Source organism: Rhamphochromis sp. 'chilingali' (genome assembly GCF_963969265.1).
Source record: "Rhamphochromis sp. 'chilingali' genome assembly, chromosome: 2".
Taxonomy (NCBI): domain Eukaryota; kingdom Metazoa; phylum Chordata; class Actinopteri; order Cichliformes; family Cichlidae; genus Rhamphochromis; species Rhamphochromis sp. 'chilingali'.
In genome coordinates, this window is record NC_137930.1 from 7476942 (window position 1) to 7489954 (window position 13013).

The window sequence follows — 13013 nt, forward strand, 5'->3', positions numbered from 1 at the left end:
TATGTGTGTTGGTGTTTTTCCTCACAGTTGTACATCAAGCAGCACCCGCTTGTCCTCGCCAACATGTATCCTCCAGCTGCAGTCCTCTCCTTCTCCATACCATTCTGGCCAGTTTGGAGACAAAATTAACCCTCCTGGACCCGACAAATCACCTCCACACTGTGCTGCAGAGGATAGGTGGAGGACATATGGCAGAAGAAAATGTGAGAGTTCCTGTTTTGAGAACTAGAATTACTAAACAACTGTCTTTTCTGTCTATGTATTTTTTAGTCATATATAATTCACGTCAAGGAATGAAGACACACACACACACACACACACACACACACACACACACACACACACACACACACACACACACACACACACACAATTAAAATTGCTTAAAATCTAAAGATTACATTTTATAAGTTTTTCATGATCTGCTCCGAGACTAAGCTCATTATTTTAATGTTTTCTTTTGTAATTAGGTTCAGTGCAGTAAGTGGTCAAAGCAGATTTTGATTCAAGAATTGAAATCATATGTGGCAGAAAACAAAGTGTGTTAGCCTGGGTTACAAGTCAAATGGATAAAAAATACCACCTCTAGTTATTGTAATAATATCCGAATAACAAATTTATTATTTTTACACCTACTCATGAATAGGTGGATAAAACAGGTCGAAATAAGGTTATGTAGTTAAGGAATTCTGTTGAATCTGACGTGAAAGGTATTTTGACAGAACCCTCAAAAATAGAACATTTATGGTCTTATCCTAATCTGTCATGAAGCCTCCTCTCTTCACTTTCTGCCTTCATTTTTACCTTTGCACAGAGGCTCAGTGTCATTCCAGTATGGATCTCTGGCACTGATGCATTCAATCACAGGGGGACCTTGCTCTAAGGAGTGGCCTGGATCACAAGTAAACTGAACCACTGTTCCAACTCCATACAGAGGGTCGGAGGTGGTGAAGTTTCCATTCTGAAGATATGGCTCGTAACAGTGGCCGCGTTCAAAAGCTGAAAGAGAAAATAGAAAGCTCTGTAAAATGAATACCAAAATGTTTATGCTTTTTTGAATGTGATTTTTCCTAACACATCGCCTCCAATTTACAATAACTAAATGTCAAATGATGTATAGTTTTTGCATTTATTATCTGTTAAACCACACATTTATAATAAATTGTATAGAGATTATTCTTTGGTTGTTTTCTTCTCTTCATTGATACTGACAAACATTTTGAAGGGTATTTTTTCCATCCTCTGGCTATTTGAGACTGCCAAAAACAACTAACATGCTGGCTAATATAATGATTAAGAACCTGCTTGCTTCCTGGCAATCTATTAAAAATCTGATTAACAGTCCATCTGCAAAAATAAACACTGGTCTTTTTACCAGTGGTCTTCTGTTTGCTTACATAATTATGCATTAATTACAAATATAATTGTTTGAACTGCTCTCCAAGAATGTAGTTCATGTTTAATTTTTGTGCCCAACTAGATCTACAGTGGCTTCTGCACCTTCATAGCGGATATTGAATCCTGTGTTGTGGTTGGGCTGATCCGTGATGAATTGGATTCTTACAGCTGGACCTTCGCTGATCACTCCTTCAAAGGGTATCTGACCCCCCCGACCTGAATCAAACAGCACCACAGAGCCAGCGTCCAGCCCACTCCACAACACCAACCTAAGGCGACACAGAGATGGTGTTAATGAATGGATTAGTGGTGTGTGATAATACAAAATTTAGTACCAATTGAATACAGTGCCAGTACTGCTGATATCAAGAACAGGTATCTGATCATTTTTATTGTTGTACATCTCTTTAAAGTAATTCCCTGTGTGTCTCTTTGTATCTTTTGTGGTAATTACTGATAATTACCAGCGGTAATTGTTTAGTTTGAGATCTTTCTGCAACTCTGTGCGGTCTTTTCTGGTTTTAGTCATTTTGCATCTGACCCTTAGGGCCTTTGGAGCTGTACCTGATATGCCTATTCAGATATTCATCCATACAATATGGTTGCTTTTACCTGTCAGTTGGTCCCAAGGCCAGTCTCTCCAGGTGGAGATGCAGCCTCTGGTCTTTGGGTGCTTCAAGGGACCAGGAGCAGGAGCGATCCAAGGTGGCATTAGGGCCATGGTGGGGAGATGGGGAGAGCACTCGTCCCACTGTAGCATTCTTCACTGTTCCCCCACAAAGAGCTGAAGAGCAGAACACTCAATTTGAATTTGTTAGTGGAGTATCTTTCACAAAAAGTGAAATGAAGTATCCTTTTTGCTACAGAATTTTAAGAAAAACTGTAAAGAAACCGTTCTATACACACTCACCCCTGCACACAGGTTCCTTATCACTCCAAACTGGCAAGGAGGCATTAAGGCAGGTAAGCACTGGTTCCCCAAGCAAGTGGTAACCCATGTGGCAGTGAAAGCGCGCATTCCCTCCAGGGAGCAGGTCCAGTACAGATACATCTCCGAAATGAGGTCTCTTTGGCAGGGAGCAACTCAGCCTGAAGACTACACAAGGATAGAGGAATGTGAAGTAAGTGAGTACTATTACAATAACATTAGGTTAGTTTAGACCAGTACACAGCAAAATCTCCAGTGTTAAATTAACACTAGAGTGTCTATATGGGTCCACTCCTCTGAGTGTTAAATACAACACTGTTGAGTGTTAAATTAACACTTTTGACAGTGTTATATGTTTAAAAGTAACCTAGTCAGTTTTGAAGATTAACAATGGCTAACACTGAGCAGTGCTGATTTTGTAACGCTGGAAAATAACTCAAAATGTTAGAAATATTCCAGTGTTAGAAAATCAGCACTGCTCAGTGTTAGTCTTTGTTAGCGAGTCACAGCTTGAGGGCAGCAAAAAAAATTTTGTTTTGTACCTGCGGGCCGTGGGACATCATAAGTTATTAATTGAAGACACCAGGGACTACTGTTATCCATGAAAATCTCAGTTACAATACAGCTTCCCATCGCTTGATGGGAGTTGTTTAATCAGCCTAAATAAGCAAGCAGAAGAAGACCCCGTTTGCAGTTAGCAAAAGATATGGAGAAGCTCTTAAAATGCAAAAATGAAGATGAAAGTGGCAAGCCCACCTCCCAAAAGGCAAAATGTTTGTACAAGTATAACTCTGACTTCCTGAAGTATGGGTTTGTGAATGGAGGAAACGAGGCAGACCCAATGTGTGGAGTGTGGACTAATGCTATCCAACGAAGCACTGAAGCCTTTGAAATTAAAATGCCATCTCGAAACCAAACATCCCACACTCGCAAGAAATATTAAAAGGAGCTGCTAATGCAGAAACGGTGTGTTGTGTCACTGACTGGTAACTCTAATTGTGTTTTAAAAGCTACCTCGTATCCAGACTTGTGGCACAGAGTAAAAATTCTTTCACTATAGCGGAGGAGTTGCCTGCCGCTGTACATATGTGCCATGACATGATCAGAGAGGCTGCTGCAAAGAAGCTACTGACCCTCCTACTCTCAAACGACACTATGAGCCACCGTATCACAGACATAGACTTAGATACGGCATCAGCTTCTGGAAAGAATAAAAAGTAGTCCATTTTTCTCTTTGCAACTAGACGAGTCCACTGATGTCACGAATGGTGCATTGCTGCAGATTTTTGTTCGTTATCGCTGGGACAGCAGTTTGCATGAAGACATGCGGTTTTGTGGAGAGCTACCAGCACGAGCCATGGCTCAGGAATGTTTCCACTGCATTGACAACTATTTCACTGAGAACGACCTGGACTGGCAGAAATGTGTTGGGGTGTGCATTGATGGTGCAGCTTCAATGACTGGCAGGCATCATTAGGCAGATCTTTGATAGTGCACCAGAAGCTAAATGGACCCACTGTTTTCTCCACAGTGAAAGCCTTGCAGCAAAAAAGATGTCACCAGAGTTCCACGAGGTGATGGATGTAAGTCTAAAAACTATCGATTTCATTAAAAATAACTCCAGATGTTTTGCCAAGCTTTGTGAGGACATGGAAGCAGATCATGTCCATCTGCTGCTACCACAGTGAGGAGAGATGGCTTTCAAGAGGAAGTGTTTGTTTGAACTGAGGAATAAGGTCTCTTCTTTTCTCACGGGGAAATAAATCTCCTCTTGCACATCATTAAGCTAAACTTGCTTATCTCTGTCACATTTTTTTCACTGCTGAACGAGTTGAACATCTCACTTGAAGAGAGAAACAGCAACATGTTTTTTGTTGCAGACAAAGTTGAAGCTTTACAAGAGGAAACAGGAAAAGAGAAGGACATGTTTCCACTTTTGTGACCCTGTCTGTCAGCACCTTTCACAACTGACAGAGATATTCGATGAATATTTCCCTGAGGATCCCAGAGAAGGACACATGTGGATTTTGGACCCATTTTCTGCGGATCCCGCTGAAAATGATGTTGCATTGCCCTCACATCTGCAGTCCCAGCTTCTGGAAGTTTCCACCGACAGCACTTTAAAGTTGGGGCAAACTGGACCTGGGCTTCTTCTGAATTGCTGTCTCAAAAGGAGTACCCATGTCTGGCACTGAGAGCTCTGAAACTCTTTCTCCCATTCACAACAACATATCTGTGTGAATCAGGATTTTCCATCGTGGCCTCAACCAAGACCATAGCCCGACTCTGAGAATGAGCCTTTCCCCCATTCCACCCAGACTGGACCTGGATTTGTGTCTCAGAGGCTCAAGTGTCTCATTAAGAGGTGAACATAAAAGGGGAGTTGCAGTTTACCAAAAAAATGTTGTGACTGTTGTTGTTCATTTGTCTCAAATATAAAGACTAACTTCTGGTTCTGCCAATGAAAAAAAGTTTACTGCTGAAGCAACTTTCATATTCACTCACAGATTATAAGGCTATATTTTCATTTGTAGTTTATTTAAATTTTATAAGCTTATTCATTTATTATTTAGAAAATATTTTGAGTATATTTATTTTATCACCACATTATTTATCCAATTTTTCCCTTTTTTCTTGTCTCTTTTGCTGTAGTAAAATTGAATTATTAATCATTTTTGTGTTATTAAGCCTGACTTGAGCCTTTCAATTTCTACTTGCAGTTTGATTTGTTCCATGAATAGTTAACCTTTTTGGCATTTTGTTGTATCTGCAGGTTCAGATTTGATTTAGTTATTAAATATAAATCAAACAAAAAGAAACTTTAATCTTTTCAATACATTGTTAATATCTGAATGGACCCTGGGTTTTTTTTGTAGCGGAAAAGTTGGGCCCAGAGGTAAAAAAGGTTAAGAACCCCTGGACTACACTATGCAATCACTTAAACACTGGAATCCAAAGTATAATCAAATAAACATAATATAGATATATAAATAATATATAAATATCTTATTTGAATTATTAATGGAGAAAAAGCAAGAAACAGAGACTGGTGGGTGAGCTCCAATCACTCCTATCAGCAGAGAGAGAGCAGGTCACTGTGCTGTAAAATCATTTAAATATCTCAATAAAACACCACCTCTGCTTTCAAGGAGAAAATAAAACAAGCAGGAGTTTTCAGTTCTGACATCGTCTGTTTGTAAAAAATTTTTTTTTTACTTTCAACAGAGAATGTAATTTGCAGCATTTCGTGACTTAATCCTCAATTCAATCCATTACTCGCATACTGGGTTGCCATAAAGAATACATTAATACCATGAAAACACATTCATTAATCACAGGCAATCTATTTCTTAACAATTTTAATGACAGATGTATTTTTCCTTTCCTATTTTTATTCCCACTGACACTCCTCTTGTGAATATCTAAACAACAACAGGAGTTATGCAGGTTCACTATGACCACATCACCACAGTAAAACGCCATGCCAGTGTTACAAGATAAAAATTCAGGAAAGTTTTGCCATAGTTCAGAGGCTCCTCAGCAGAGGATGATTTAAAGATGTGCACGTCAGGTCATCTACTGATTGGAAGGTTAGTGGTTCAATTCCTGGCTCCCCTAGTCTGCATGCCAAGTATCCTTGGGCAAGATACTAACCCCAAGTTGCTCTCTGATGCAGCCACCAGAGTGTGAATGTTAACTAGGAAGCAGTGAAAAGCATAGAACAAAGTGCTTGTGTGAATAGCCACATGTGGCATGCTGTATAAAGCGCTTTGAGTGCTCTGGGGGAGTAGAAAAGTGTTATATAAGAATCTATTTAAATATATGTTTTTCAGTCAATTTAAAATCAAACCTAATACTATGCCAGCTTTTAGTATTTTCATGACATGAATGCCCAAAAAATTTAAAAGCCATCCAAACACATCCAGAGTTTCAAGGCTGCGAGCAAAAACAGCCAGAAAAACCCCAGCTGCAAATCAGTGTGGTTATTATAGTAAACCCTGCAATCTTTTCTTTGCATATATTTTACTTTAGAAATTGATTGATTGTGACCAACACAAATATTACCAGATGTAGAATTTTGTTGAAGCACACTCACTGATCACTACTGTCTTTTACAGTCTCATTATTTTTCTTTCCTTGTTTGTGAGAGGATTTCTTCAAAACATCTGCTGATTACAATTACTGACAGTCCGGTATAATAACTAGCTTTGTTTGGAACTGTGCATGGCTCTTCTGGATCATTGTTTCACAGAAGAGCATTATCAAGATGTGGTGATAGCCAAATTGGCCAGAAGATGTCACTGTGGAGATGGATGTTAGATTGTTTCGAAGCCTTGAAAAGAAAACATTGCTAGAGAGGAAACAATGACGACATTAAAGAGAACACAGGGAGACACAGATAAGATATACACAGGAGATTAGGGTTGCTTAGAAACACTTCGGTGACACAGCTGAACACAGTCTGACTGAGGAGACAGTGGAAGCAAAATCAAACATAATACACATAACACAGGAGCCTATCAAAATAAAACGCTTGACACTTGTACTGGGGAGAAACAGACATAGAGACATGACAGACAAAGAAGACAAAGGAGATAGGAGATGAACATAGGAACATGAAGGGAGAAAACACAGGGACAGGACTACAAGCACAGACAGCCATGAAGACGGAACACAGAGAGAAAAGACAGGCATGGGAGTGAACAAACGTAACAAAGCAAGAACCAGAAACTAGGACAAGGAAGCTCAGATGCACTAGAAAATACAAAACGTAAGACTAATGAATACAGAGAACAAATCCAGTACACAGAAAACAAAACCAGTATATGAAAATCTCTTAAATTCAAAAGACACAGCAAGCAAACTCGTTGACTAGCTTAAGTGAACATTACTGTTTGCTAAAGGTACGCAGCCCATGGCCACAGTATTTTTTCAGCCTCTCATACATCCCAGACTGATAACATCTCAATTTTTACCAGGAAAAAGTAAAACGAATAAAATTAAATAAATATTTTCTTCATACATGCTGTCCTACACGGCTACTATCATGGTTGCTAGGCTACAGAAGCAGCGCTACAGACTCCACCATCCAATTTACCAGGTCCTCACTTCCAGTCATCGCAGCCTTCGACGGTCAATGCAATCCCATCAAATCAGCTGACCTCAATGCCAGCTTGAATCAGCATATGATCGGCTGATATCCTTCTAAACATCACATTGTCAAATCTCATACAAGAAGTGCCATTTAGGTGCCTTTATGCTCCTCCCAGTAGCTGCACATCTACAAAATACTTTGAAACCCACCTGACCCACAGCTCCTCCTTTTATGATGTTTCTGACTTCATCTGAACCAATCTGTTGTCACTTGTTCTATGCTGGGGTCTTGCTGGTGGTTTCCACCTCTAGCTTTCAATGAATGAACCTTAAAGATTAGGAAGGTCACAGAAGCCGGCAGTCTATGCCATAGAGAACATAGAGAAAGGGGCCCGTCAGCTTGAACAGTGGGAGGGATCGCTGAAGTCCCAGTGGTAGAGTATAGTCCACTTCAAGGTGACCAGCCACTAATACACTACATGTAGACTGGGAGTCCCGCCTGAAGGCCCACCACCCAGAGGAGGCACCCTAGGGATCAGGTGTATTATGTTTCTTGTGGCATATTATGGTGATCCAGGGTACGGGCCCTGGCAGTCAAATCCCCGGCTACTGAGGCTGACTTATTAGGATATAGACATCGCCTCTGGTGTGGAAGGAGCCTGAGGTAGTGTGTGAGGTTGAAAGACACTGACTTGATAACTGGGGGAATAAACAGCTGTTCTCTATAATTGAGGGACTGGTGAAAACATTTAAAACAATTTCTAGATATTTGTTTCCTGTATTTGCAGAGGTATCTCCAACATATACTACAAAACAGCTGCATACAGGGAACCACTCACTGATGTTCTGCAGGACACGACCTAACGGGTAAAGGCAGAAAAATAAATGGAACCATGGACAACTTTAATAATGCAGCTTATTTAAATAAAAGGTTTGAAGAACTAAGAAAAGTTATATATTCATAACGTGTGTAAAGTATTTTATAAGGATGTCATGTTTCTGTATCATTTCTTTCCTGTTAGACTCACTTAACCTAACATCAGCCCGTTTAGTCCTCTGATATCTTCAACATGTTAAGTAAATTATACTGCACAGTTTTCTCATTCAATAAAGGAATATTTACTGCATCAGTAAAATTTTTCCATTTTATCGGAAACATCCATCCATCCATTCGCTTCCGCTTATCCTTTTCAGGGTCGCGGAGCAGACCACAGCTGGGATAGGCTCCAGCGCCCCGCTGGAGCCTATCCCAGCTGTCATAGGGCGAAAGGCGGGGTACACCCTGGACAGGTCGCCAGTCTGTCGCAGGGCTAACACACAGGGACAGACAATCATTCACACTCACATTCACACCTAGTGGCAATTTGGATTATCCAATTAACCTATCCCCACAAGCTGCATGTCTTTGGACGGTGGGAGGAAGCCGGAGTACCCGGAGAGAACCCACGCAAACACGGGGAGAACATGCAAACTCCACACAGAAAGACCCCGGCCTGATGGTGGAATTGAACTCAGGACCTTCTTGCTGTGAGGCAACAGTGCTAACCACCGTGCCACCGTGTTGGTGGAAAGCATATATAGTAAAATATCAACTATGTAAATCCTGCTACGTTTGTGCCATCAAAATGAAATGAGATTAGTCTCATGAGCTACAGTAGCAAACTAGCTAGCAAAACTTAGCATCATTGTTGGCTAAAGGGACTCATGGCTGTGGTGTTTTCACAAATACATTGCACCCAAATGAAACAACGCATTTTTCTCTGATAAAAGTTAAATAACATTAAATACAAATTTTCTGTATTTCTGTCAAACATGCTGTCAAATCATAGCCGTAGCTGCTCATGGTGTGATTGCTAGGCAACAGAAACCGCATGTCGTAGGCTAGACCTTCCAATGTAGGCCAGTCTATAGGCCTATGGTCTGTAGTCCAATCCTTTGAAGGATGCAGCCATCATGTTCTCTGTATTTGTTGTTTAGTTATGTCCATGTCTCATCTCTAGTTCCCTATCACCATGTCAAGTCCATGTGTCTTAGTCTGCCTATTTCCTATTTTATTTTGACAGTCTTGTGGTCCATGTTCAGTGTGTTTAGTTTCACTTCCCCTGTGGCGTCATGTCATTGAACAAAGTGCACTTTAACATTGAAACATTGCCCCCATTAAAAAAAATAAATAAAATAAAAAAAATTTCTGAGGCTTGAATTCTGAAAGACATCCTTCCCAGTCTCTATAGTTAGTTTTAAATAAACATAACACACTTGTCGGTCTTCTTTAAGATACCAGCTGGCTAGCACCTCACGTAATACATGGGCTATATTTTCACTAGTGTGAAAATTAGGGTTGCAAAATTCCCGGAATTTTCAAAGATGGAAACTTTCCATGGGAATTAACGGGAATTAACGGGAATTTATGGGAATAAACTGGGAATTTTCAAAATTGAAGGTTGGCTCTTCTTAGGGAACTTAAATATAGTTGAGCAAAGTATATTTTAGCATAATATTGACAAAAACAAACAAATGCAATTCAAATACACTTGAATATCCATGCCATTCCTTAATCACGTGTACAGAGCACATGCTTGCTGCATGGCTATTGAGACCACTGGCACTGTGCATGCCTCCATCACATGTACACATGGACCACACTTTTGAGCCTGAAGGACAAAGTGTATTGAAGGCACACATTTGAGCCTGTGGACTTAACAAGTGAGGTAAGTTTTGATGATATTATGGGAAAATATATTTATTAAATGTTTAAATTGTGAATATCACATAAAATGTATTAATCTGGTAGATAGCAATTTGATAAGATGCTAAATAAAATGCTAGCATCTATTAGATGCTAAATAAAATGCTAGCATCTGTTAGATGCTAAATAAGCCATAGCTAGTATAACATAAAGAAGATGCTAGCTTCCTCATTTGGCTGTTTTGTTTTGAAGATCATTCCAGTTGTTTAGCTAGCCTTACTATTTATATCTGTTTATTATCATATTGCAATTGTATTATTACGATCTCTTGCATTGCATTAGCATTTTCACAAGCTCTTGTTTTATTTTACAGAAAAATGCCATGTGCGCTATCTGATGTGTGGAGACATTTTACACCAGCTAATGTACAAGGGAAATCTGTATATATTAGGGGTGCAACGATACACAAAATTCACGGTTCGGTTCGGTTCGATACTTTGGTGTCACGGTTCGATATTTTTTCGATACAAAAAAAATGTTCATGCATTTTTAATTTGTCATTTATTAAAATTATAAATATATATTTTAACTCAAAAGTACAGTTTTTAAATTTAACCCTAACCCTTGTGCGTGTTTTTTATTTTGACAGCGAATGCGCACCTGCGGACCACTTATGTGCACCCCTGGTTATTTAGCTCGTCATATTGCAGCCACAGAAATTCTTTTGTCCATGAAACCATAAAGCTGCACTTTCTTTTTGCCTTATAGTCTGATTTGTCATAACTTCTCCGTTTTGTGGTAAGCTTTTCTTTGGCTGTCACTTCTTCACCCCGACCTGTCTTATTTGGCTTAGCAGAACTGAAATGCTTTTACACACGGACTCACATAAGCTCAGCGATTCTCTGCGCGATCAACCTCTCACATGTTTAAGCTGCGGGAGATTTCACTTGTCATGTTTGCATAGTAAGCTAACGATTAATAAGACGATGTCAGAGGAATTGGTGCGCAAATTATCATCACTTACAGATCAGTGCTGTCGCTCTCTATACACAGTTCGCACGATTGCAAAGTGAAAGCAAAAAAACAAGCGCAAATTCAAACGCGACTTCAATATGTCACATATTGACAGTGGCTCACCGATGCCAATGACATAATTACCCAGCTACATTTCTGAAAGAATGCAAAAGCATTGACATATATTTTTCCTACAATAGCCCGACGGGCAGGGAAGAGTGTCATGGTCCTGGGTCTTTTGACCCAGTGTTTTAAGTTTGAGTTTATTTTGTTCATTAGGTTATCTAAGTTCATTTGGTTATTAGACTCCTTGTGTTTTCTTGTATTTAAGCTTCCCCTCACCCTTCGTGTTTCATGCTGCGTGTCTTATGTTATCAAGTTTGTATTATCATGCCTAAGTGTTTCTAGTTCTTATTATTTCCCCCTCCGTTTCCAACCATGTTAAATCTCCCCTGCTCTTCATGCGTTTCATGTCTGTGTCTTACGTTGTCAAGTTCTGGTTGTCGTGTCTACGTCTGCATGTTTCCTGTTTTATTTTGAAAAGGGGTCTTGTGTTCTGTGCTCATGCGGTTAGTTTTACTCTTGCCTGTGCATCATTATGTTTATCCTAGTCAGCTGTTTCCTCATGTGTCTCCACTTCCCCTAATCACCTCCTGTGTATTTAAGTCCTCTGTTTTCAGTGTGTGATTGTCAGGTCGTCTGTTGTCCACGCCATGCCATGCTTCCAATTTCCTTGTCTAGGTTTTTCTTATTGTTTGTTTAGATTCCCCAGTTTAGGTTTGTGTTAATTTTGCTTCAGTTTGCCTTGCCCTTTGTTTGTACCTTTTCTACCAGCCATATTAAACGGCTCGCCTTTGTTAACATTTCAAGTTCTGTTCCCTGTTCCTTGGAGTCTGCGTTTTGGGTCCTTTTCTCAATTCATACAGTCTGCCCTCGCCAGACTGTGACAAAGAGATAGATTTTGGTAGCCCGACTGAAAAAATCGCTAGCTCCGGGACGTCGGGCTAGCGATATTGCAAGCCCTGTATCTGATTGAGGAATCACTCATCTTTGGAAAAGAGAGTTTATTACAGAGAAATGGCTCTTTCCAAAATAAAAGCTATACTACCCGCTTCTTCTGGGCTATATTCTCAGCAGCATATTAAACATATAAGGAGAATCATGTGCTAACAGCTGTCTAAATGACTCGGCTAAAGTTAGTAGCATGCTTGCTTTTTTTTGTCTGCTTCCACTTGTCTTTGCACTAGGATGATGTCGGCGTAAATGTGCAGTCATATTCGTTGTGTTCCCACTAGTGCTTTCAGGTTAATCTCGTTGAAATGACCTTAACGCCACAACACGGCAAATCTCCGTTAACGAGCTACCGCCGATCGCTCCGTGCATGGGGCTAGACGGCCAACACGTTAACGAGCTAACTGCGCTAACACACTAGTTCACACCAATGTAATTGAGCATTGCATGGCACATCCAACATACTGTTTTACTTTAGTCCATGACGCGCTTACCTTCAGGGTCATACGTCACATGAAAACCAAAATAATTCCAAACGCCAGATCTGAATGAGGTTCAATTTGCCTGTTGCAAGGAGAGCTTAACTTCTGTCTCGCTAGCTTGCCCTGCGCTCTTCCTTCTGACTATGCTGTCTGTGTTGAGCGCTCAGTGGATCTGCGCTCGACAGTGCAGCCTAGGCGGAGTAGTCGAACACAGATTCACTGAGCGCTCAACACAGACAGCATCGTCAGAAGGAAAATTGATAAAATAAATTACAAGTGTTGTATTGTTCGATACATATGCGTACCGAACCGAAAGCACTGTATCGAACGGTTCAATATCGATACGAATATCGTTGCACCCCTAGTATATATGTGTAAGTATTGTGATAAAACGTACGTG

General features: G+C 40.2%; 1 protein-coding gene across 1 annotated transcript in view; it reads right to left on the reverse strand.

Annotated features, from left to right (window-relative positions):
- sez6l (seizure related 6 homolog (mouse)-like) overlaps nt 1–13013 on the reverse strand; it is a 108232-nt gene that overhangs the window by 25599 nt on the left and 69620 nt on the right. Inside the window, exons 5-9 of the mRNA XM_080869478.1 lie at nt 2309–2494; nt 2011–2182; nt 1501–1667; nt 805–999; nt 26–164 (exon numbers count right to left, since the gene is read on the reverse strand). Of these exons, the coding sequence (XP_080725604.1) occupies nt 26–164; nt 805–999; nt 1501–1667; nt 2011–2182; nt 2309–2494 (859 nt within the window). The remainder of the gene's footprint in view (nt 1–25; nt 165–804; nt 1000–1500; nt 1668–2010; nt 2183–2308; nt 2495–13013) is intronic.